General features: G+C 42.1%; 1 protein-coding gene across 3 annotated transcripts in view; it reads right to left on the minus strand.

Moving 5' to 3' along the window:
- Positions 1-26,783, minus strand: part of SHISA6 (shisa family member 6) — a gene marked incomplete at both ends in the record, with an annotated part of 333,812 nt that overhangs the window by 158,056 nt on the left and 148,973 nt on the right. For 2 of the 3 annotated variants that reach the window (XM_080712668.1, XM_080712667.1), the window contains one exon: positions 16,054-16,149. The exons of the other annotated variant lie outside the window; for it this stretch is intronic. In XM_080712668.1, coding sequence (XP_080568794.1) covers positions 16,054-16,149 — 96 coding nt within the window. The remainder of the gene's footprint in view (positions 1-16,053; positions 16,150-26,783) is intronic. 3 annotated transcript variants of the gene reach the window in all.

The raw sequence follows: 26,783 nt of genomic DNA on the forward strand, positions 1-26,783 counted from the left end.
AATCACCTGTGTCAGGAGCTGTTACTGAGTCTGGCTTTGAGCTCTCCGGACAGCTGCTAGACATTTTTCTTTCTTTTTTTTTTTTTAATATATTTTATTTTTTGACAGAAGACTTCTTTAGTTAAAGTATACAATTTCCTACTCCCAAGGTCTTTTTTATTTTTGGTGCTGGTGATTGAACACAGGGACTTTCTATCTCCAAACTATACCCCCCCACACCAGCCTGATTTTATTTGCTTACTCAGTGGCCTAGTGCCCCTGAATAACACTCCCTGTTCTATTATTTATTTATTTGTTACTGGAGATCAAACCCAGGGAGATTCTATCTCCAAGCTATACCCCAACCCTATTTAATTTTTATTTCTTTCTTTATTTATTGGTGGTACTGGCGGTGGAACCCCGGGGCTTTCTACCTCCACACTACACCCCCAGCCCTATTTTATATTTTATTTAGAAACAGGGTCTAAGTTGCTGAGAGCTTCACTAAATAGCTGAAGGTGGCTTCAAACCTGTGCGATCCTCCTGTTTCAGCCTCCCAAGTGCAGGGGTTACAAGCGTGCACCACCACGCCTGGCTTTTTTATTTTTTTTAATTTTTAAACAGAGCTCTTGCTAAGTTGCTGAGGCTAGCCTTAACCCTGTGATCTTCCAGTATCAGCCTCCCAAATACTGTATCAGCCTCCAAATACAGGGATTACAGGTGTGCACCAGGGCTTCTGGCTTTTCCTACCAAGCTCTTGAGTGGTACCCCAGCCCTCACTTGCAGGAGCAGAGACACAGGTCAGAGCTTTATGTGCCTGGGGTACGGCATCCAAGCCACAGGCCACGTCCCCTACCCTCTGTCCTATGTAACTTCCAGCAGCTGTGTTCCTGAGTGGCCCCCGGGGGCCCTGCCTGGGGCTGATTGACAGGAGGCTCCCAGGAATACCACCCAGCCCTCCTTTCCCTCTGCCTCCAATTACTGAGGGAGGGAACGGATTGAGAACATATTTAGAAAATGTGTTCACTGTTGCTTTAAAAAAAAATCTCCTGTGTAATTAGGTACCATGGGGGTAGTCAGCCACGAAAAGTCACAGCCAGTGCTGTCAAGTTCCATAAAACAAAAGAGAAACCAATTAATCAAAACGAAGAAGAGGCTGGCTGAGCCTCAGCACCTGTCTTTGCCACCCCACGCCTACTGTCTCCCAGTTGGCAGCCTTGACGATCAGGCAAGCCCAACTCTGCTGGGGTATTTGCCGGCCCCATGTGGATATGGGGGTCATTGAGCTTTTAACTTTTCTCCCAAGGACCCATCTCAACAGCAAAAGGACCAGTTGTTTAATTGTGCCCCCCCCATTGAAACTTCCAGGATAGGTCCTGAACCTGACATTTGCAAAATAATAATAATAATAATAATAATAATAATAATATGAAACAAATTCTCCACACTTTTTTTTTACAGCATAGTGGCTCCAAGATAATATCTGAATCAATGTGAAGGGATGGAGCTTGCCCGGCCCTGCTCAGACTTCATTCCTATTCCTTGATGCCTGTTGAAGTCCTCCCAGCAAATCTTGGTCTGAAGAGCAATTACTCCCTAAAAAATTGGGTGATTCCAGTGATCTGGAGAGGGTTTAACTAAAAGTGAGCAGAGAGTTAAAGTAGGGTTCTTTATGGAGCCTTAGAGACATCTCCCCTTGCAGCAGTCTAACCACCAGGAAGAGTGGTCCCCTAAGGGACTCTTTATTCTCTGGAACCCTAGACCACCTGGGAATGAGTTTTCCTTTAGCCCACCCTCACTAGGAGAGATTTGCTTCAGGGTATCAAGGTCAAAGGAAGAGAGGCTGTGCACTTCAGAAGTTTCTAGGAAGAGCACCCCAATTCTTTCCATACTGTGCGATCCCCAGCAATCCTGGCCTTGCCTTAAAAAACAGAACCTGTACTTTCTGGCATCTTCTGGTCAACAGCATTTCTTGGTCCCTTGCTGAGGCCTTGGTGCCTGAGAGTTGCAGCCTATATTTTCCCTGGGAAGTGACGTACCCCACAATATTCACGAATTGATCTGCCTCTCCTTTCTATCCCAGTACACGAGAGAATATATTTCTTTGCTCTTTTGAAGCCTGGCAGGTCTCTATACTTTGCTTTGGTCAATGACATGATGGAAGTCACATGGACTGTTTCAAAGTGGAAATGTTTCCCGTGACCCTTTTTTCTGCTACATTGACCGAGAAGATGGATATTTTAATTTAATTAAGTGACTCAGTGCAAAAGGTATAAGTCTGGTAAGGCTTTAATACCTCTCCTGAAGTGGAGAAAGGGGTACGTACAGCCTTAGAAAAGAAAGGAAATGAGTTCTGGAAGCTCTATCTCAAGAACTGGGCATATTTGCTAGCATATAGAGTAGACCGGAATCGAGTAGGTAAGAAGCAGATGGAATTAGAAATATGCTAAATGAAAGCTGGGCGTGGTGGCGCACGCTTGTAATCCCAGCATTCAGGAGGCTGAGACCTGGAGGATCGCAGTTCGCGGACAGCCTCAGCTATTTAGTGAGGCCCTCTGCAACTCAGTGAGACCCGGTTTCAAAATAAAGAATAAAAAATAGGGCAGGGGGTGTAGCTAGGAGGTCAAAAGCCCCTGGGTTCCATCCCCAGACCCGCAAAAAAAAAAAAAAAAAGAAATATGCTAAATGAGATCGGCCAGTCTCAGAAAGTCAAGGGTCATATGCCCTCTCTCCTATGTGGGTGCTCGAATGGAAATCAGAAACAAAAGGGACTTCAATTAAATGAGAAAACAAAACAGTGGGATGGGAGAAGGGGTTGGAGGAGGGAAATAGGGCAGGGGGAAGAAAAGGACGGAAGGAAACCGTTCAAGTAATGCTGTGTCTATATGTGAAGAGATGGGGACCAACACAACTCATGTTAGTAGTGAGGTGCAGGATCTGGAGAGGAACACTCCAAGCGCTATGTGCCTGTGTGATTTTTCCACTTGGAATTTCACTCTGATATATAATTACAATGCAGTAATTTAAAAAAAAAAGTATTTAAAAAAAAAGAAGACTCATGCTTTAGCCAGAGGAACGGGAAATCTGATAGTGTTAAGGACTTGAAACTCAGATTCTGACGGAAGCTGAGGAGCTATCTGGGAAAGCTGGGTAGCTTCCTCGCCATTTCAGACCTGGTCTGAACCGAATAGAGAGAGGATCAGACTGACTGTGAAGGTGCAGAAACGTACGTGCCTATGGGAGAGAAAATACGTAGGAATTAGGAACCACCCGAGGATTGAGAGCCAGAGTAAAACTTGCCAGAAATGGTACCAAAGGAACGTCAATGTGGCGATGGGCTGTGGAAAGAGGGAGGGCGGAGTGAGCACAGGAATTCCAGGTAGGCAGCTATTAAAGGAAATTAGAAATGAGTTTTAAAAGTTGATGTCAAGGCACTGAACAACTATAAAAGAGCCCAAGGGTGCACTGAAGGGGAGTCAATAAAATAAGGGTTGGGGATGAGGGCCTTGTATCAAAAGAACCAATTTCAATATTGCGAAGTTTTATGACCCTGGATTTCTTCTAAAAGTTTATAGTCTTAAGATTTACATTTAGGTCTTTTATCTATTTCGAGTTAATATTTGTAAATGGTGTTAGGTAAGGAAGAAAAAAAAACATATCAAAGTAGTTAATCAGGAAACCAAGCATGGGAAGGAGGGAGGGGAGGGAAGGGTTAGGGATTGGGGAGGGGCTGATTGGGTGATGCGTGTATGTGTATCTCCACAAGTTTTTTTTTTTTTTATCCCATTAAGATGTAAGACTACAGTGCACCAATAAAAATTTATTTAACAAAAAATCCATAAAAAAGAAAGAAAGAAAGAAAGGAAGAAAGAAAGAAAGAAAGAAAGAGAAAAAAAGGAAGGAAGGAAGGAAGGAAGGAAGGAAGGAAGAAAGAAAGATCCAAACAAACATTATATTCATGCCTTTATCTTGGGCACCTAGAGAGGAGTGATGTCAGTGATTTTTTACTAAAAATAAAAAAAGTTTGTTTTGGAGGGAAAAATGTAGATATACGTTAGGAGATGCTTAATTTGTGAAGATGGAAAAAAAAATGCAGGCTGATCTCTCCTTTCTCCACATCCAATGCCATCGCCAACCTCCAAACACCAGATGGACTCACATAGATCATAAAAAAGTGAAGAAAAACATTCCTCTTTCCTTTCAGAAAGTAGAACATTGATAATAAACATGATTAAAACCTTACAAAGAAGAAAACTCTAGACCTGCATCCTTCATGAATACTGTACAATGTGCTGAACAAAACATTAACAAGCAATACAACATGAAGACCAGTGTGTAACATGACCAAGTGGAATTCATTCCAGGAATGCAAAGTTGACTCATGCTACTTATCTGCTAAAAGGCTGTGTTAATGGATGTAAGTAAAAAGATCAGGGCTAGCCGGGCGTGGTGGTGCACGCCTGTAATCCCCACGCTTGGGAGGCGGAGACAGGAGGATCGCGCAGTTTCGAAGCCAGCCGTGCTGGCTTAAGAGACCCTGTTTCTCAAAAAAAAAAAAGTATAAAATAGATCTGAAGGTAGAAGGGTTTCCAGGAACCCCAGTACCACCCAAAATAAAAAAGATCAGGGCTTAGAGAAAGGGACTTTGGACAGCTGGCCTAGGAATGAGGATATGCGGATGTCCTCATAAAACTTACAGAATTTAAAGTGAAAAACAGAATTTAAAGGTTAAAAAAAATTCTTAAGGCTTTGAAAAGAAAGATCAAATAACTTACAGGATCAGAAGAATTAAATTGTCATCACACTTCTAAAAAAAAAAATACAAAGTAAGGCAACTCTGAAACCACGGAGCAGTATTTTCAGAAAATTCAGGGACAGAAATTCCGAAGCTAGAATTTTATTACCAGGCAAACTGTCCTTCAAGTGTCAAGTCTGTAGAGCAACAGTTCACGATACAAAAATTGTAGGTTGCGCACCTGTAATTCCAGTATTTAGGAGGCTGAGATAAAAAGATCAAAGGTTTGAGATAAAAATATCAAAGGTTTGACGCTAGTTCTAGCAACTTAGGAAGGCTCTCAGCAACTTAGACCCGTTTTCCAAATAACAAATAAAATAAAGCTGGAGGTGTTGCTTGGAGGTAGAATGTCCCTGGGTACAATCCCCAGGATCAATAAATAAATAAATAAACAAAGAAACAAAACCAAACATACATAAATTTAGGGAATAATGCATACATCAGCCCTTCTTGAGCAACTTACCAAAAGCCAAACTTCATCCAACCAGAAAACAATTGGGCAAGTTTCAGAGGCAAAATAAAGGTGGTACCCTACGTATGCATATATCATCAGAGAGGAGAGCAGAAGTAGTTCAGAAAGCAGAAAATTAGTGTATGTGTGCTATCCATGACGAAGCAGAAACACAACTAAAAAATGGAAGGAAAGGCAGAAAGAAAAAGAAAAAGTGGGGTAAACAAATTGATTGTTATTTAGGCAAAAGTACGTGAAAAATATTAATAAAGACTGATAAAAGATTAAGCATAATCAAATATGATTACATATGAGAAAATATAATTAACCATGATCAAAAAGATTAAATGTAATCACTTGTAACTAAATGCCATTAAAAGTAAGTACAAAGATAATTACTAAAAAAATAAGCATATGCCTCAGCTCAAAAATTTTAAAAATAAATTAAATAGCAAAAAAATGCACATCTTATAAAAACATTATTAATAAACTACCTCTAAAAGCGGTATGCCCTGATAGTTTCACAGGAGAATAATTTCCAACCTTCAAAGACCAGATGGTCTCAACATTGTACATATGGTCCTAGAACACCAAAAACAAAGGAAAATTCCTAATTCTTTTAATAAGGCAAGTGGAACATTAATACTAAACATGATAGAAACACAATAAGAAGTAAAATTATAACTAGGTGCAATGGTGCACACCTATAATCTCAGTATTTAGGATTCTGAGACAGGAGTATTCAGGTTCAAGGCCAACTTTTGCGGCTTAGTGAGACCCTGCTTCCAAATAAAAAGGAATGGGGCATCTTGGATGTAGAATGCCCCTGGGTTCAATCCAGTACCCCAGACACACACACACACACACACACACACACACACACACATACACACACACACACACACTCCCCAAAATCTATAGACCAACATTAGTCACGAATATTAATACTACATGCTAAACAAAATATAAACAAGCAGTATTCAATACAGTATTAAACCAATAATACTGCATGACCAACTGGAATTTATTCCAAGAATCTAAGAATGAGTCAATTTAGGAAACTCACTACTATTATATATTATGTTAATAGATCTAAGGGAAAAAAAATCCATGATTATCTCTGCAGAAGCTGAAAGAGTTTTTGACAGAATTCAATACCTAGTCCTGATTAATAAAAAAAAACTGAAGAAAAGAGGAATTAAGAGATGCATTTTAAACATGAATTAATCTACATCAATCTAGATCTATAAATTTGCATATTTATATCTGCCTGCCAAACTATTTGGCTATCAGTTCCATTTGTGTATCTACTTTAGTCTTAAAGACCATATCTTAGGAAAGCACTGGAGAATTTTTCACTGGCATTAGAAGCAAAGCAAGGGTGCCCTTTATCTCTACTACTATTGATACTGTGCTACCATTAGTAAGGCAATGCAATCAGACAAGATAAATTAATTGTAAGCATAATTGAAAAGAAGTAAAATGGCTGAAATAGACATCGGATATGATAGTGTACCTAAAATGCCAGAAACAAAAGAATAACTCCAACAATAAGAGAAAACACTAAGTTAGCAGGACATATATCTAACACACAGAAATCAATAGCTCTCATATATACAAGCATAACCAGCCAGAGAATATGATGGTAGAGAAACAAATAGCATCAAAGACAATCAAATACTTAGAAATAAACCCAGTAACATGTGACCCTGAACCAGAAAAAAAATGTTTGCTTTTTACAGTAGTGGTATATTTGAATAAAATTTTAGATTGGGTTAACTCTTTTTTTTTTTTCTGGTGGTCCTGGGGATGGAACCCAGGGGCCTTCTATCTCCGGGTTACACTCCCAGACCTATTTTATATTTTATTTGGAAACAGGGTCTCTTAAGCCAGCTGAGGCTGGCTTTGAACTTGTCTCAGCCTCCCAAGTGCGGGGATTACAAGCGTGCGCCACCACACCCGGATACATTGGGTTAACTCTATAAATGTTAATTTTCAGATTTTGGTAATCACAATGAGGCTATAAAAGGAATACCCTTGATTTTAGAAAATACACATCTAAGTGTTTAGGAGTAAAGAGTCATCATATTTATGTAATTATAAATAATTATAAATATGATGCCCAGGTTAGTCTTGAACTTACAATCCTCCTGCCTCAGCCTCCTGAATAGCTGGGATTACAGGCATGCACCGCCATGCCCAGCTCAGCCAGTATTTTTATAATGGGCAAGTATATTCCAAAGAGTTAGGGTTTGTATTTAAGATTCTGGCTGGAGAGCATCCGCAGTTCTGGAAAACAAGGAGTCACAATAGCCATGAAGTTTTGGCTAAGGAGGCAAACTGGATTAATCCCGGTTATATCAGGGTAGAGAGAACTGTATCATCTTGGCTACCCAGAACGTAAGGGGACAAGAATGAAATCCCATGTAGGAGGCCTTTGAGGGTTGTATGAATGGGAGGCAGGATAGGTGTAGACTGAGATGCTAGGTAAGAAGAAGACAGGTGGTCCACAAGTTACAATGAGTGGTAATGGACTTGGATGCAGATAGTGAGGGAGACAGAGATGTGTGCAGTATGTAGGGCTCTCCTTGAGCAATTGAAGAGTTGGCGAGGTGGGGGACCCTAGAGAGGAAGTGACGTGGGGTTAAAGGGTCTGGGCAGTTATAACCTTCTGCCTTCCAAATATATGGCTGTGCAATCATACAGATGGATCTCCCTCCATAAATGTGAGGCTATCTTAAAGAAGTCCCCGGAGACCAGAAATATCTCAGATGTAAAGCAAAGGCTCAAAGGGCAAAATCTGGGCAGAAAGATGGGTTGAGGGGCAAATAAATCCTCAAGACCTCCCCCAGAGCATGTCAACATGGATACAAAAGAAAGAAGAGGCAGGCTGCTTATTCTACTGAATTCTGCTCATCCATCTGCCCCTGTTCCTGCCCAGGGTTGCCAACAAGACTTCTCTGTGGATTCCAGCTTAAGTTTCATTCTCTCCTTGCCCACATTTTTGGCTCCCCCTTCTTTTACTCACTCTGCGAGATGCAGGTCTTCATCTGCACAAATCTGTACAACATAGCTTTTTTTTTTTTTTTAATCCACCCCATTCCAGACTGTACTGTGGCCCAGGACATCAAAGTGGAATGGATTCAGGCATCTGCGTCCAATTGCTCTCAGTAAAAAACCTGAAAACCATTATGCTCCCCCAAAATGACTCCCCCAGGGCAAAAGCAGAAATGATTCACTGGGAAGCAGATGAAAAGAACAAGAATCCGACATCCATCCTATTGGAGGAATGAATACTTTATAAGCGCTGGCCTCTCTGAAGCCAGACTGCACACTTAACGAATTGCTGGCAGAACAGCCTTTAGGTAGGAACTATGAAGAATATGTGGTTAGCCTCAGGGGGAAATCACCTCTCTCCAGCACCATGCTCATATCGAGAGGGTCTTTTTGCTGATAGTTTGGAGTATAGGCAAATAGGCCACTCTGAAAACACACATAGGGTGCTCAAATTCTCATTCCTTCCTTCCTTCCTTCCTTCCTTCCTTCCTTCCTTCCTTTTCCTTTTTTTTTTTCTTACAGTACTGGGCATGGAACCCAGGGACATTTTACCTCTGAGCTACACCACCAGCCCTAGTTTTAAGTCTTTTTATTTTTGAAACAGGGGGTCTCATTGAATTGAGAAAGGCCTCACAAAGTAGCTGAGGCTGTCCGCGAACCTTGATCCTCTGGTATCAGCCTCCTGAATGCTGGGATGACAAGTGTGCATCACCATGCCCAGCCCATTAAACTTCCATTTCTGAGGGAAAACCCCACTGCTTTGTTCTAGGCCATACTTCTTAATCCACATGTGGTGTTTTGGAGGATTCAGGATACTTTCCAACTCATGTTTCTAGCTCCACTTTCTGTGTGCTCTCTACGGGTGTTCTGTGCTGTGGTCAATCTCTTGCTCAGTCCTCAACACACACATACACAGTCTTCTACTCTGTCACCATGTTGGTGTTTCCACACCTGTGCCTACATTCAGGAGGCTCCCCTTCCTACCTGAAATGTTTGCGCTTTGGTTCATCCCTTTCTTTCTGCCCTACAAAGAGGTATCCCAAATCTTATTTCCCTTAGAAGGCCACTTGAGACATCTGAAGTCAACGGCCATGTGTTCTCCCTTTAACCTCCCTCTGCTGATTCTAGAATCTAATGCATGGCACTTCCCACTTACTGGACAGGAATTGTAGTGCCTGGCTTATTGAAGGCAGACACCAACTTACTCATATTTTGACTCAGCTAATATTTGAGTTTATGGAAATGGGCAAATGATCATGTCTGTGTGGCCATTTTTTGGTGCCCCATGTAGGACAGGGAAGAGGTTTCTTTTTGTCACCCTTCCAAGCTCAGGCATTTCCCTTCAAATTACCATCCCTCTCTGCTACACCACAACCTGACTTTTTATATGCATAATATGGCAAATGTATGTCCTAAGTGGCAGTGATCTTGAAGAGCATTGAGAGGACCTGATTGAAATTTTACAAAAATTCTTTTATGTCATTGCATTTTGAAATTTAATATGTATATGAGTTACCTTGCTTGTTAAAAGTAGTTCTGATTCAACTGATTTGGGGTGGAGCCCTAGAAACTGAATTTATTTCTTTCCTCCATGTTTTTTCTCTTATTCAATTTTGTTTGTTTGTTTTGGTGCAGGAGATTGAACTCAGGGCCATTTTTTCTTCGGGCTACACCTCCAGCTCTTTTTATTTTTTACTTTGAAACAGGGTCTCACGAAGTCACTGAGGCTAGCCTTGAACCTACAATTCTCCTGTTTCAACCTCCCAAGTACTGGAAACAGAGGTGTGCATCACCACACCCAGTTTAGAGTCTCAGTTTCTAACTAGCTCCAAGCGATGCCCTCGCTGCTGGCCCTAGTGATGTTCTACAGCACTTTGGAGATAGGACGATGGGATGAGCTACCCCTGGTTGACCACTTAGTGCTCTGATCCGTGTGCTTCTCCTACAATCCCCATAGCAGCGCTGAGAGGTGGACAGTACCATGTCTTTTCCTAAGATGAATGCTATAGAGGTTCAGATCATTCCACAAGAGATTGAGCCTGTCTGACTCCAATGACTCTCTTCTTTTTTCCGTTTCTTTCTTTCACAATCATCTGATGAGGGAAGTGTATATGGTGGTATGGAGAGAAGTAAGATTGAAGCTGAGGCTACCAGTCTTTCTAGACAGACATGGCTGCAGTTTATTTTTTATTCTGCCTGGTTGCTAATCTGCATAGAAAGCAGAGCCTCAGCACGTCATGGTTATGTTCTAGATGGTGGTGTCCTGAGAACACCAACCCTATACCCCATTTCTAGGTTACCATGAACCATGAAATCCTGGCAGCTGTTGACAAAGCATCTTCTTCTGCCCATGGACTCCAGGCAGCATAGAGATGTTTCTTCTACCTTTTTCTTGGACTTGACTTAGTTCCATAGCTCAGCTGTGAGCTGCTTGTGAAACTCTTGGCAGTGGGTACAGAATGAGTGGGGCAAACGCCAAAGACCTAGGAAGAGGGGATTCCCAAGGTGGATGGCCACTCACTGCCAAGTCCAGAGCCAGGAGGAGAGACTGTACTGGCTACAAACCCACTCCTGGGGCTAACTTGAGCCAAGGGTCATAGCTAGAGAAAGCTCTGATCTGGCACTAAGGAAGGGATTGGAAAAACAAGAGATCAGTAGTTCAGAGATGCTAGCCAGCCTCTGGGAAAGAGAAGAACTTGGTCTTTTGTCCTCTCTCAATGAAAGTGTGAAGGAAGCACTGATATTCAGGCTGACAAGACTCATGGGAGGCTCTCTTCTTCCCTGAAAAAAGTAGAGTTGGGTTGGTGGACACTGAAGAATAAAGGATGCATTCATGACCCCAAGCTAGGGAATTTAGCACTTGTCTCTTTTCCCACTGTTGGAGGGGACACAGAAGAGATCACTGTACCCAAATTATCTTTCTTTTGAGGAGAACATACATACACCTCACAGGGAAGAGCTGAATCTTCCCAAATCAAGAGACTTGCAGAGCATCCGATGCTCATCTTTTGTCTTGTACTGTCTCTTTTCTCTTTACAGCCCTACAAACTGTTCCAGTAGGCTGGCCTGGTACCTATGTGGGCTAATGGTCACAGGTATATGTATGATCTAACACTCAGGATAGGCTTCCTAGATGAGGATTTTTCCCTTTGACACCATTTATCAAAGTAGTGGCTGTTGGGCGATGTCTTCGAGGCCAGTGGGCATGTCATCCAGTGTGGTATTTCGACACTAGCACTCTATTAGAAAGAGATTAGATGAAGAGGGATGATCCAGGTCCTTGGTTAGCTCATGGCCTGGCTTGCACAGTGTCAGGCTTATGGCCTCCCAAGAGACTCCCAAAGACAAAGTTGGTGGTGCTAACCTAGAGATGGACTTTGTGAAGAGCTCAGGATGTGGATTCAGGATACCATGGTTCTCAGATTGATTTAATTGCTGCCGAAAATAATCTAGGTAGAGATCGAGTCCTGGGCCAACTGGAGGAGAGTCACAGCATGCATTCAGCTTTCTGGAGGGCCATGAATGCTCTTGTTAACAGGATCTGTGTGGCCAGGGGAGTTTTGTAGAATAGTTACCTTTAAGATAGCTAGAACTTGCAAAGTGAGATATCCAGTTGGGAAATTCTGAAAGGTATAGTGCTGGGGTGTGTGTGTGTGTGTGTGTGTGTGTGTGTGTGTGTGTGTGTTACTATTTTATTTTATTTTTGCGGTAATAGGAATGGAACCCAGGGGCATTTTACCTCCAAGCTACACCCCCAACTCTATTTTTTAAATTCTTTATCTTGAAACAGGGTCTCACTGAGTTGCAAAGGGCCTCACTGAGTAGCTGAGGCTGGCTGAGAACCTGGGTCCTCCTGTGTCAGCCTCCCAAATGCTGGGATTACGAGCATGTGCCACCAAGCCTGGCTTTTTTATTTTATTTGAACAGAAGTAATGTTGTGAGATGGAATGACAGGGTGATGATGAAATTCACCATTTATGTGCAGATCTGTCCTCGACACTAATTAGTTTTGACCAATTAGCCACTGTCTGAGGGTGACACAATTAAAACAAAACATGGAATCATACTGATTCCACGAATTGTCCTCAGGGAAAGACTTAGGGGCGGCCTCCCGTGCTGGCCAGGATCACGTGAAATGCCACTGAATAAAGCCGGGCACACTGTGCTAATGACTAGTGCTTGCTCTTGAACCATTAATCATCAGCCAACAGGCAGGGTCACGCAAGAGAGGCGTCCTGTGTATACAGATCAAACTACCAGGAGTGGTTTAGTGCTTTGATGCCCTAGGCTGTGAACTCAAGAATTCCTCCCTGTTCTGCTCCTACTTTTCCCACCCACCCCTCAGTTGTGGAGAAGTACAGGGGAAAATGCTCCCCGGTAACACTGGCTTCACAGAGGCCATTATCAGCTCACTCTTGAGTTGCGGCTCCCGCCTCAGTGTTGCCATGGAGACCGGACGCCTTCTGAGCTCTGCACTTTCTTTCCAGTCCAGCCTTCAAATACCTTAGCATACATAGTCCAACCCACTCTCTCCCCTGGCTCCCCAGATTGTGCAAATATCCAAGCTGGATTCCTTTAATCAAATGGCTCGGGGATCTCCTTGTACAATCCACTGATGGTCAGGGGGTTCTTGTTCAAAGCGTGACATGGGGGTGGCAGCCTGTGGCTCCATGAAAATCTATGCTTCCAAACCCCCCCTTTATTCTCTAGATGAGAAGACCTGATTTTAGTTTTGTATACGACCAGGTTATGGCAGTGCCCAGACCAGCGGGCTGGCAGGAGTAGGAAACTTGGCCCCCTGGGGTACACATGGCTCAGAGCAGCAGGAGGCTGGGGAAGGACTGCAGGAAGAGAGGAGTCAGCCAAGGCTTGGAGGAGAGTGTGAGCGGGATGCCCTCAGCACATTCAGAACCCAAAGAAGCCGAAGGTCTCAGAACTCAGCTCTGATAGACTCATCTGCTGAATTCCAGCTTCTCTCCCACTACAACAGCGATCGCTCTGGGCTCCTCTCTACCCTAAGCTACCCTACCTTAGAAGCCCTGCATGTAAATATCCCTCAAGCATCAGGCTGCCCCCCCCACCCAATTTTTGTCTTTCCTTTCCTCTTATCCATCTCTCTTATTCCTGCTCAACTATTTACCAGAATTATCATTAGCCACAATCTGTACATTTTCTGAGTGTGAAAAACCAACTCCCAGCTTGACTCCCTCCCTGGGGAGTCAGAAACAAAGTGGCCTCTAGAATTTCCTGGCGCTGTTCCTGCTCCTGCTCAGCTCTGTGGACTGAAAGCATCAGGGTGCTACCTTGTAACTCCCCTGGAGGCTCTTAACCTGGCATCAGGACTGTCACTCCTCCAGCTTTTGTCCCATCACCTACTCCAAGATACTTACCCCTTTTGTAGCATTTCCTCCCTTTCTTAATTTTCTGCCTTGGACCTCATGGGACGTCCAGCTGGACAGCAGGATTGGCCATATCCAGCCAAATCTCCAGGGAGTGTCATTTAGATGGAATGAGAGACCCGCTCTGGATCATTCTGTAGGGTCTGAAAAGGTTCTTACAGAGCAGCAGATTCTTGTATTCTCACCTTGTCTCCATCACCCAGATGACCTGAGAGTTGCCCCAACACCTCCCAGCACTTGGATCATCACACACGCAGAGCTCCTTCCTCTTTCTTCACACAACAAGAATGTGTCTATCTAAGCCTTCCTGCCTGGGATGCGGGTCTCTGTTCAATTTTCATCTCCTCCTGGCAGGAGTGGCTTCGTGCCACTGCACTCTCTATTATCTCAATGGCTCTATTTCTTCTCCTTGGAATTACTCTCAAGTCCTGTATGAAATGTGAGCCTGATCGGGACAAGATTCCATTTTGTTTACTTTTGAATATTTCTTAGCTGAATCCACTTTACTGAATCCAGAGTCCTGTTGGCTGGAGTGTCTGGTGTTTCAGGTTGAATCACCTACAAGGGGCAGCAGTGATGGGTAGGAAACAATGCATTTGAGAAGTCTTGGTAAGAACCACTGTGTTCTGTTTGAATAAAACATCCAGATTTGTATCTTCATTCCATGGGTTGTAGGTATAAGAAAGCCAGCCTCCAAAATGGTCCCCAATAATCCTCATCTCCTGGTGTTCTTGCCCCTGGATAACTACCTCCCATCCTGAAGAGGACTAACTTGTGTAACCTATAAGATATTGTGAAAATAATGGGGTACCACCAATAGGCTTGGTCAGAAAAGGCATTCTGGTTTGTATCTTTCTTGAATCACCTGCTCTGAGGACACCCAGCCACCATATGTACCATGAGGACACTCAAGTTGCCAGGGAGAGAACGTCTTGGGGAGGACCTGAGGCCTCCTGCCAATAGCTGGCGCCATGGAAAGACGCCATCTTCGAAGCCTATACTCAATAGTCTTCAGAGATGTAGCCCTGCCTGGCTTGGCAATTGCAAAGTCATGAGAGACCCACCTCCAGTTCAGAAGCACAATTCCCAACCCGCAGAAACTATGTGAGACAAGACAAGTGTATTACCGTTTTAAAAAATGCTAAGCTTTAGAGTATTCTGTTTTTCAGTCATAGGTAATTATCATGAAGCAAATGGCGGATGGCATTGGGGGCTGGCAATCCCAGGTTGGAGTTGATACAAGTGTCTCTAGGATTGTCTATTTTGGTGGTCAAATACGAAGCCCATTTTCCCCTTCTGAAGCCAACCAGTCCCAACTGGATTCTGCAACTCTCAGTAGCCACAAATGCCACCTGGGTCCTCAATAAACTTTATTTAGACACAAACAGACACAACAGAAGATACATACACAGATACAGATATATTTATATATATATATATATATTTTTTTTTTTTCTCTATAGGATGAACAAACATCACATAGGGGATTTAAAAAGTAGGTGCATGGAATGTAAGAAAATATTGCAGAGTTCTTTGTTCACTCATACTGGAAAGAGACACATATTTCAGAGGAGGACAAGGGATACGCTATCCCGACAACAAGGTTCACATTTGGTTGATAACAGCACACAGGTGTTGGGAAGGTAATCAAAGGAGCGAGGGATCCAGTTACTCTTAATGTGACAGAATGATCACAGCAGTAGTAGGACTCTGTTCAAACGAAAGAGAGAATGGAGGAGGATTCCAGACCCCCTGCACAGATGCTCTGCAAGCTGTCAGCTAGGTCGTAAAGCGGCTGGCAGAAACGCTAGGTTAGCTTTCATCTTGCGGCTTGAAGGTCTGCATAACCTCTACCATTGTGTCCACATCATAGAGTCTTGCAGAAACACACTTAGGAGGCTGAAAACTCTCCACATGCACGCCGGCTTAAAAACCCACAGTACCGGACATGGTCGACAGGTTATAAAATGTGGCTTTCGAGTGGAAAGGGAGGAACAGACACGAGGAAGACACACTTTGCAAACGCGGCCACATCCATCGGTATCAAGTCCCACCATACTGCCCGTGGTCTCCTTCCATGGGGAGGAGGAAGAAACCACCGGCATCTGCGTCCTGCTCCCCATCATGGGTGAAGCGGGATGGATGTGTCTTGGAAGACTATGGCCCTCTAAAGTCACACCTGTGCGCTCCTGGTCACTCCTGTCAGAAGCCATGCATGTCCCCAGGACAAGCTGCTATGGCACCACCCCACTTCCTCCTGTCCTGGACCGGGCTTGGGATTCCACACCATCTTCACATTTCAGACAGGGGTTCCCTAGGCAACCTCTGTATTTTCTTAAATTTTTTTTAGTAAAAAATGGTTTCCACTGTACCCTTCGTGTGTCCTCTTCCTAACGTGACAAATCCGGATGAGATGAAGTTATGGAGTTCTGGTCCTCCACTTCGGTAAGCATCCTTCCCATAATGCCCTGCAAGAAGATGGGGTAGAATTACCCTACGCATCCAGCACACCAAAACAGGAGACAATCGCAGCCCCATCACCCAGCAAGGATGGGGTGCTTGCATTTCAACCAGAAGGCAGAATTCATCAAGGAAAAAAAAAAATATATATATATAACATATATTACTGAGAATATATTCCTATATATATACTTAGCTACATATATACACATGTATGCAGATATATGTGTGTATATATTACCGTGCAACAAGAAGTGACATTAGGTTGAAAACAGAGACAGAAGGGAGACACATGGCTTGATATGGGCGTTCCTAACCCAACACGAAACACACCAGCATGTTACTGTAGAGATGTTGGTCAACTCCCAGTGGGGTTACCTCCTGGTAAGCCCAGAGCAAGTTGAAACATCCTGATTCTGAAACGCACTCGATTCTGTCCTTCCCTACTGCATGTCGTAGCTTGGCTACACAGCACACACCGTGCGCCAAGCGTCCACCATTTCCCCTTCACCTTTGTGGGCTGACCACATGCTGTGGCTTCCTACTCCTGCCTGGCATCCTGAGAGAGGATCGTACCAATATAGAGCTAGCCCAGGCAAACATCAAGATCCAAAAAGCATCATTGTGACTGAGGACATACTGCTTTCATACCATTGTAATAATAATAATAATAATAATAATAATAATAATAATAATAATAATATAAACGTAAGCTGAGTCACGAGGCAGGGACCTTCTGTAAGTGTCCCTCCCTCTTCCCTTTTAGCCTGCCTGCCTGCCTTCTCTTTCTTGTGTCATATATTTGTTTCCTTTCTTTCCAAAGCACACGGGCGTGGGCCCGATGGGGACGGCTCTATATATGTGAGTGTTTATGAATCATGCACAAACTGCGGGACTTGGAACTTAGGAGAAATCCAGTAACGGCTGGGGCTGATGCGCAGGATGGTGGTAATAAAATACTGGGAAAATATTTATGTGTTTTCCTTTCTTGAAGTTCTGCAGTACGGCTGTATCTTCCATCAGCCAGATACAGACACCTACCTGTGGGGCTGAGGGAAAAGAAGGGTCGAGGGCAGGGGGAAGGACCGTGGAAGAAGAAATTCAGAGCAGGAAGGATTGCTATTCTACTTCTGGACATTCACAGTACGATTTTATAATGTTACCCCCCAAAAAGTACGGGCATTGAAAGGAAGGAAAGAGCACCTGAAATGCCGTCCTGATGGATGCACACACAGAAATGCAGGAAAGCCACTTTCTTTTATGCCGCCACAAGCACACGTTAAAAAATTGCATTTGTAATTATAATAATGTGTGGAACTCCTTATGATATAAAGTTAAAAGGGGGTAGAAAATGATATAGTAAATTTAACAGCACTGTAAAAATTCAAACCAGTGCATACAAAAAAAAAATTGAAAAGATTGAAGGGAAATGCACAAAGATATTGATGGCTGCCTTTGGATAGCTGGATCATGAATGTTAATTTATTTTCCCTTTCAACTTTTCTGTATTTTACAAGTTCTTTCCTAATAGGAATGTGTAACTTTTCTAAAACAAATAGGTGAAATGCATGTCTAAACTATATCAAGCCATATCAATTTTTCTTAGCAGGGTATCCTCTGGATCAGTAGATCTCAACCCAGGGTGCACACTGGAGTCATCTGGAAGCTTTTAAAAACATGGGTGCCCAGAACAACTCCAGAGATTCTAATTCAGTTGGGCAGAGTCTGGGCTTAAAAGGGGTATTTCTAAAGAGCTCGTCTGGGTTTTTAATGCATCACCTGCAGGGAAGGAAAACCACTGTGTTAGCATGAACACAAAGGCAACCTAAGCTGAGTTTATTCAGGTAGGTTCAATGAGCATTTGCTGGGATACTCTTAGGTGTCTGGTACTACCCATTATTTATACTCATGGCTCTAGTGGTCTTCCTCACGTGGATGGAGTCTAGCTCCAGGTATTTTCTTTATATCCCAGATCTCAAACCTAAGCATGCATCAGAATAACAAAGAGAAGCCAGGCGTGGTGGTGCAGGCTTGCAATCCCAGCATTCGGAAGGCTGATACAGGAGGATTGTGGTTCGCAACCAGACTCAGCTACTTAGCGAGGCCCTCTGCAACTCAGTGAGACCCTGTTTCAAAATAAAGAATAAAAAATAGGGCTGGGGTGTAGCTCAAAAATGGAATGCCCCTGGGTTCCATCCCCAGTACTGCAAAAAAAAAAAAAGATAATAACAAAGAGAACTTAAAATGGACTTTTGGGGCCCACTCCCAGAGTTCCTGATGTGGTAGATGTTGGATAAACTGCAAGAGCTGAATTTCTATCAAGGCCCCTGCTGACACCGATGCTGCTGGTCTGGGGACCAGACTTTGACAATTCTTGTTCCACAGCCTCAGGGTGCTGGACTAAGTCACTTCATTCCTCAGTCCTCAGAGGTTTCTTATTTTATTTTAGTCTTTTTTATTTTTTTTAATTTAATTAATTTTTTTATTTTTACGTGGGACATATTAAAAATGGTCTACCCCTTGGTGCCCCCCCAACCCGGCTTCACTTTCCCTCCCCCCTCCCAAAAATGAATGTCCAGGTTAACCGTGTTATATTTATACTTTTACACATATTTTTATGTAGCTCCTCCATTAATCAACCTCCGCCTTCTTCCTCTCCCATCCTTCCATTCTAGCTTTGCTGAAGTTTCCCCTCCATTATCTGGAGTCCCTCTGGTATCCCTAATACTACCTAGTTTGGGCATATTAGAGAAAACATAGGTCTCCATCAATAGATCAATGGATTGTACAATTATGGGAAATACACACAATGGAATTCTACTCCGCTATAAAGAAGAAAATCACGTTATTCTCATGAAGATGGAAAGAACTGGAGAACATTATGTTAAGTGAGATCAGCCAGGCCCACTCAGCTTTCTATAAAGAACATTCTTCCTCTGTGGTCACAACATACTTCCATAAAATTTCCAGAACTGAATGAACTGTGTCTGTATGTGCCCCATTTATGTGCTAGCCCCAGACAGGACCCTGCAACCTGGAGACGTACATCTTCCTTAGTAGATCGGATGCATGGAAGGCAGGCTCCCAAACTCAGGAGTGCTGAGACCCTGCTGCTATAACAAACTACAGTCACTCTCTCCCCACCTCATCCAACAACAGAACAGTAAGATACAGAAGCATCAGCTCAGAATTATCATCAGTATTTTTTTTTTGCTTATATTTTTGTGGGGGGTGTGTGAATGTGGGGTCTTGTGCATGCTAGACAAACACTCTACCCCTGAGCCCCAGCCCCAGCCCCAGCCCCAATCTAGAATCCTCATAAATTTGAACCTCATTAATTCAGAACCTGTGATACCTCCTGAAGAATTTAGGCTGGTTTATTTTTGCGCTCCTTCTACATAAAATTTTTGATAAACAAATCAATACCGAGAACGAGGGAACATAAAACAGTGCCTGTGCTATTTACAAATCATTCTTATCTGTCAGCCGGAACAAGATCCCTTAGGACTAAGCATTGCTTTGGTGCTTTGGGGCTCTGCATGTTTGAAACAGAACTGAAGTTTCCAGATTGCCTACTGTGGGCCAGGCAAGGAGATGGAACCTCTGCAAATATGGCTTTTAAATGCACAATTAAAGCCAGGCATGGAGGCACACACCTGTAATCTCTGTACTAGGGAAGCTGACACAGGAGGATCACTGGTTCAAGGACATCCTCAGTAGACTTTGAGCAACCTAGCAAGAGCCTGTTTCAAAACAAAAAAATAAATAAAAAGGAATGGGAGTATAGCTCAGAGGTAGAATGTCCCTGGGTTCAATCCCCAGTAAAACACACACACACACACACAAACACACACACACACACGTATATTATATATAATGTTTTGCAGTCTACAAAGATCTTTCATATATTGTATTTGCTTAATATTTCAATCAACACTGCCTGGTAGATTATTTATTACTATCATCTCCCATTTTATTTATGGAAAAAAAACAGAGGCCAAAGGGCTAGATCTGGTAGAGGACAGAGCCAACATTTCTCTCTGGGCTCCCTGACTCCAAATATCACATTCATTCCATGAGCACACCTGGCTTCATAGACCCTTCAACAGAATCCTGGAGAAAATGGGAGTCAGTCGGTGTTAGATCCTGGAGCTCACACGGGTCTTCCTGCCTCCTAACCCTAGAAACTTTCTACAACCCTCATCCCCATGATCTGACCACTACAGACGTGACTTTTCTCGAGACTGTAGCCAGAATATAGAGCATACATGCCAGGTCATGAGTAGTCCACTTGGTAACACCCAAGATTATAGAAATTGAAGCTCAGAGTTCTGAGGGCTTGAGTGGAAAAAAAATGAAAAGAGACTGAGAAGGTTTGGGGGAGGGAGGGAAGAGACAGGACCCAGAGCTCTGGACAGGAAGAAAAAAGTCTATGGTCCAATTGATTTTGGAAAATTCTCTGATGCACAGAGTGAATGAGTTGATGATGGGAGTGGTATGGATGGGCATAACATGATTTTCTAGCTGTAATCCAAATAGCCACTTCCTTTTATTATGGTTAAATATAGAATGTCCACTGAAGAGCTCCTGTATTAATGTTCAGAGTTGACATAATTAAGTCAGGAGGGCTGTAATTTCATCAGTAGATAAATTCTTTGTAATGGATTTACTGGGTGGTAACCTAAGTAGGTAGGGTGTGGCTGGAGGAGGTGTTCCCACAGGGGTATGGCCATGGGGATTATATATGGCTCCTCCTCCCTTTGCTCACTCTCTCCATGGTATAAGATCAGAGTCCTGCTCTCTTCCTCTCTCTCTGCTTTCCATTGCCATGCCCTGAGCTCTGCAGACCCAGCCTGACATGGACTAGTTCCTGAAATCTTCAAAACTGTGAGCAAATAAATTTTCCCCTCTCTAAGTTGAGTGGTCAGTTGCTCTTGGTTACAGCAGTAAGATTATTGACTGAGACACCTTCTCTGCCCTGAAGCCAACATCCCAAATCTCTGCCCATTTGCTGGCTATCAGAACCAGAGGACAGAGAAGTATAGACATGGATCAAACTGCAATTCCATAGAAACAGCCATATATGCAGCAGAGCTCTAGGTAGACGTAAGAGAGAGCTTGGCAAAGCACCCCAGTAAAGCATGAGTACCCCCACATCTCACTACAAATACACAATCCCTGCCAGGAGCCAAAGCATGCCTGTTCCTACCTGATGAACCCAAATATGCATCTATATGATGCCTTTATCACTGTTTCTGGCACTGCACCTGACCTTCACCAATGACAACCCTCCTCAAAGCAGAGAAGGCTTTCTTCTACCTAGTCACTGCCCAGGCTGTCTTGACCTCCTGTCAGAACTCCATGTCCTTCCTAAATCTCAGCAGAAGCCAGAATAGTCAGAGTGACAGTACCAAGGAATGACTGTCCCCAGGAGGGAGGCAGATTAAAGCAAAGAGAGGTCCAGGCTGAGCTCCTGGAGGGGTGCAGTGCTGCTGGCTCTGATAAGGAAGCGACCAGAGGGCAAGTTTCTCCATAAAGCAGATTTGCTGCAAGAAAAGGGAGGGGAAAATGAGATGCTATCTAAATGGTGATCTCTATAAGACTCAACAGAAGTTTGCACCTGTGAAATTAGATCAGCAACCATGGGAAGGCAACAAACCAATCAGGACTGTTCCCTGGAGCTGTAGACCAAGACAACAGAATGATGTTGAAGGAAACTGAAAAAGTAGATCCAAGGAGAGAGGCACAGTGCATACTCAGTAGGGGAGAACAAGAAGATAAACACTGGAGGAGAGCAGACAGACATGAGGACAAAGCCAGAACTCACAATCCATTTAAAATAAGAGTCCCAGAGGAGAGGCAGAAGTGATCATTCAGAAACAATAATTAAAAGTTAATAGTGTTCTTTTCTGAGCAGATGGAAGACTTTAGTCTTTAGATAAAAAAAAACAACATCAAATGGCAGAATACATATTAGAAAGGATCAATGCTAAATATAGCCTGATGAAATGCCATTAAAAACAGAAAAAAAAAAAAAAACCTCTCAAGCCAACCTTAAAAAATGGTAACCCTGGAGAAGGTGAATCAGCCTTCTTAAGAATGTTGAAATTTAATTCCATGGCCATGAGACAATGTACTAGTTGAGGGGAACTCTTACTTACGATTCCATTGATAAGTTTCAACCCTCTCTGTGTACTGGTTTCCTCAAAAGGCAAGAAGAAACAGTGGTAATACCCATTTCCACAGGGTTTTTGAGAAGATTAAATGAGTTCATATACTTAAATCATATTCTGTAGCATTTTTTTTTTTTTGGTGGTACTGGGGTTACTGGTAGCCCTTCTACCTCCAGGCTACACTCCCAGACCTATTTTATCTATAAATATATTTTTATTTGGAAACAGGGTCTCTTAAACCAGCGAGGCTGGCTCCAAACCAGCGCGATCCTCCTGTCTCCACCTCCCAAGCGCGGGGATTACAAACGTGCACCATCACGTCCAGCTTATGTAGCATTTAGAACAGTACTGCTAGTATTATTAAATTGTTTTATATATATTAAATTGTTATATATATATGCAAAGTATATACATATACACATATACACATTTGCATATACACATCCATACACATATACATATATATGTATAGATATATGCTCTTATGTTCTGCGCGCGCGCGTGTGTGTGTGTGTGTGTGTGTGTGTGCATTTTTATTGGGTATTGAATCCAAGGCACTCCACCACTGAGCTGAACTCTAGCCCTTTTTATTTTTATTTATTTTTTATCTTTTACTTTTAAACAGGGGTCTTGCTAAGTTGCTGAGTCTGGTATTTATCTGCAATCCTCCTCTCTAAGTGTGGGATTACAGGCTTATGCCACCCACAGGGCCTGGATAATATTTTTTGAATGAAAGTGTTTCCATTCCATCTGTCTACCTCAAAATTCATTAGAAATAATGAAAAGAATAGGAAAACTGTTCAAAAATTTCCAGGCTTCTTACTAAAAAAATTTCCAGGCTTCTTACTAAAAAAGATGTAGAACAATAGGGAAAAATATACCTGCACACATACAAAAACACAAATGTACACCAAAATATATACACGGAAGTCATTTCAGGTAGGATTAAGGATTTAAATACAAGAAAAATCCTAAAAATTGTTAGAAAAGAAGATGAGGGAATACATTAATGATCCTAGAGTAGAAAATAAATTTTAAATACAACTCAAAAGGTACAGACCAGCCACAATTTTAAATTGTGAAGCCAGGCACAAAGGCTTACTTCTGTAAATCCTGGTACTTTGGAGGCTGAGACAGGAGAATCACACTTTCAAGGCCAGCTTCAGCAACTCAGCAAGATCCTCTACAAGGGCTTTTATATAAATAAAATAGGGCTGGGAGTATAGCTTAGAATGCCCCTGGGTTAAATCTCAAGTACCACAAAAAGAAAAGAAAAAAAAGCATTTGTGAAACTCAGAGTCAAAGGCTAGAAAACACATTTAAATTAATATCTATAACATACAAATAACTTTCAATTAATAAAAAAGAAGCAATCTAAATAGAAACAAATAGGCAAAATAAGAGAATAGGCAATTCACAGAAGAGAAAACCCAATAGTGTTCAACTTCACAAGTTATCAATGAAATTCAAATGAAAACCATGCTAAGGTATCATTTCACACCCAGGACACTGTAAAAACATAAAGTGCCCAAGACCGCTGACATGGATGGCCCGAAACAAGAGCCCATGGACCCATCTGATGGGGGTGTAGATTGGACCAGCTTCTTTTGAAAGGACTTTGGCAATGTCTAATAACGTTGAATATGGATGTACCAAGGGACTGGCGATTCTATCTCTAAATATATGCGTTAGGATCAGAGGTTGCCAAAATCATTTGGTTTACTGCTGGAAGGAAGGAAGAAAGGAAGGAAGGAAGGAAGGAAGGAAGGAAGGAAGGAAGGAAGGGAGAAAGGAAGGAAGGGAGGGAGGGAGAAAAGGAAGGAAGAAGGGAGGGAGGTAGGGAAGGAAAGAAGGATGGAAGGACGGACTCAGAACTTCCCTGGAAACCTGCCTTCTTTAACCAAAGATGCAGTAACAAGTTTACATCCTTTTATGGATCTGTATTTTATTCCAGTGCCCCCCCCCAAGGTAGTGGTATCACCCACGATGGGAATCTGTGTTAGATAGAAACTTACATATGTGCAGAAGGCACTAAGCACGTGCCAGTTCATATGTTACACTGGTTGTAATAGAGACAGCCCTTAGGGAAGGAACAATCTACGTTTCCTTCCAAAAGAACAGTGATAAATAGTGGTATGTTCATATAACGTAATCCTATGCAATAATGCAAATAAAGTGTGCAGAAATGAAATGAACCAGAGCTCTAAATATCAGCACGGACAGTTCTCAGCTACAGAAGTTGAGTACACAGAGCAAACCAAAGAAAGTCAGGTGGCATGGCGTAGAGGGAGTTTTCAAATGTGCAATATAACACTCTACACAGTTTAAGGGTGTGCGTATATATAGTGTTATACAAATAAAAAAGATGCTCAGCAGAATGATACATACAGATTGCAAGATAACAGGTACTTCTGCGGGTCAGAATTAGAATACATATGAGAAAGGATATCCGAGATGCTTCTGTGTTCTATTTTCTATACAGAGTATTTGGAGCCATGTTTGACAATTAAATAATTATTTACTTGATTTATAAGACAGCATGAGATGGTAGATGATAGACAGATAATGGATAGACAGACTGGTAGATTGTTTTTGGTTAAGTAACCACTACTCAAGGATTTTATTCATTGCTAAGTCATCCTTCTTTCAAGAACAAAAGGACCAAATAATCTCTAGTTTTAGGAAGTTAGGGATTAAAATATCCATAAGTCTCTTTATGTAGGGGGGAAGATAAAAAATAATCCAACCATAAAATCTGAAATCTGTCAAGCAAAAAGTAAAACTACAGATTTTCTACATTTATTTGCATTCTTCAAGCTGTACACAAATCCCAAGATTCACATTAAAAAAAAAATCACATTTGATCTTCCTAGCAGCTGTACTAGTTTTCAGTTCCACCAACAATGAGTTCCTATTCCCCCACATTCTCTCCAACATTTATTGTTTGTGTTTTTGATGATTGCCATTCTAACTGGACTTAGAATCTCACTGTAGTTTGGATTCACATTTCCTTGATTGCTAATGATGCGGAACATTTTTTTCATATATTTCTTGGGCATTCGTATTTCTTCTTTTGAGAAATATCTACTCAGTTCAACTGCTCATTTCTAATATTTTAAATGTTAACTTATTAAAACTCTTTGTATAGTCTAGATATTAGTCCTCTATCAAAGAAGTAGCTGGCAAAGATCTTCTCCTCTTCTGCAAGCTACCTCTTTAGACTCTTGATGGTTTCCTTTGCTGCGTTGAAGCTTTTTAACTGACTGCCACTCTATTTATTAACTCTCCTTTTAATTTCCTAAGCGTTCAGGGTCTTATTGAGGAAGTTTCTACAAGTGCCTATATGTTGTAGCGTTGGTCCTATCCCCTCTACTAGTAATTGCGAAGTATCTGGTCTCCATTCTAGGTCTTGATTATGCATTTTTAAACATTTAGCAAACTGCCTTTATGGTCAGAACCAAAGTTGAACAATACAAGACCTGCTATGGAAAATCTCATGTTCAAGCATAAGAATGGGAGTATACTGTGGTGATTAAAGAAACCCCAAAAGAGCTTCAGAAATAGGAGGGACAACTCTCCATTTTTAGAGCCTGCTCGAAATACAGAGTAGCTCTTAGAACATAGGTGGAAGGTGATGCTCAGGGCTGGTTTAAAACACTGCTGAAACTGCTCTTTGGAGAAAGGCACCCTAGACCACAAATAGACAGAACACATACTAAACCCCAGAGACAGATTTTCAAGATATAGGTAAAGGGCTTTCCTCTTTGCTTGTGAGAAGGTCAATTATATCAAAGTAAGAATCCATACAACATGCAATCAAGAAAAAGTACAAAAAAAATAGGAAACAGGTAATTATCCCTACTTACTCCATCTAAAAAAAAAAAAAGATTTTAAACAAAATTTAAAGGCCAATGGCTAGCCGGGCGTGGTGGCGCACGCTTGTAATCCCCGTGCTTGGGAGGCGGAGACAGGAGGATCGCGCTGGTTCAGAGCCAGCCTCGCTGGCCTAAGAGACCCTGTTTCCACATTAAAAAAAAAAAAAAAAAAAAAAAAAAAGTAAAAAATAGGTCTGGGAGTGTAGCCCGAGGGAGTGTATCCCACAGGTAGAAGGGCTTCTAGGAACCCCAGTACCACCAAAAAAATAAAAAATAAAAATAAATAAAGGCCAATGGCTATATGAAAATATGATCAAACTTAACTCTTAATTAAGAAAAAAGGAATAAAAATATGAGGTGTCTTTTCAAACAACCAATGTGCAAAACTTAAGAATTTAATGATACCCAGTGTCAAGAGAAGGGACACTCTCCTTACTGCTGGTAGAAGTATAAATTGAGAATGCCAATCTGATTTATTATCACACTGCTAGGAATTTTCCCTACATATATGCTCTTAATTTTTTTCACAATTTATGAACAAAACTCAAGAGTAGGATTGATTACAATCAGTTTTTGCCAATATGGAATTGACTG

Source organism: Muscardinus avellanarius (assembly GCF_963383645.1).
Source record: "Muscardinus avellanarius genome assembly, chromosome: 16".
Classification (NCBI taxonomy): domain Eukaryota; kingdom Metazoa; phylum Chordata; class Mammalia; order Rodentia; family Gliridae; genus Muscardinus; species Muscardinus avellanarius.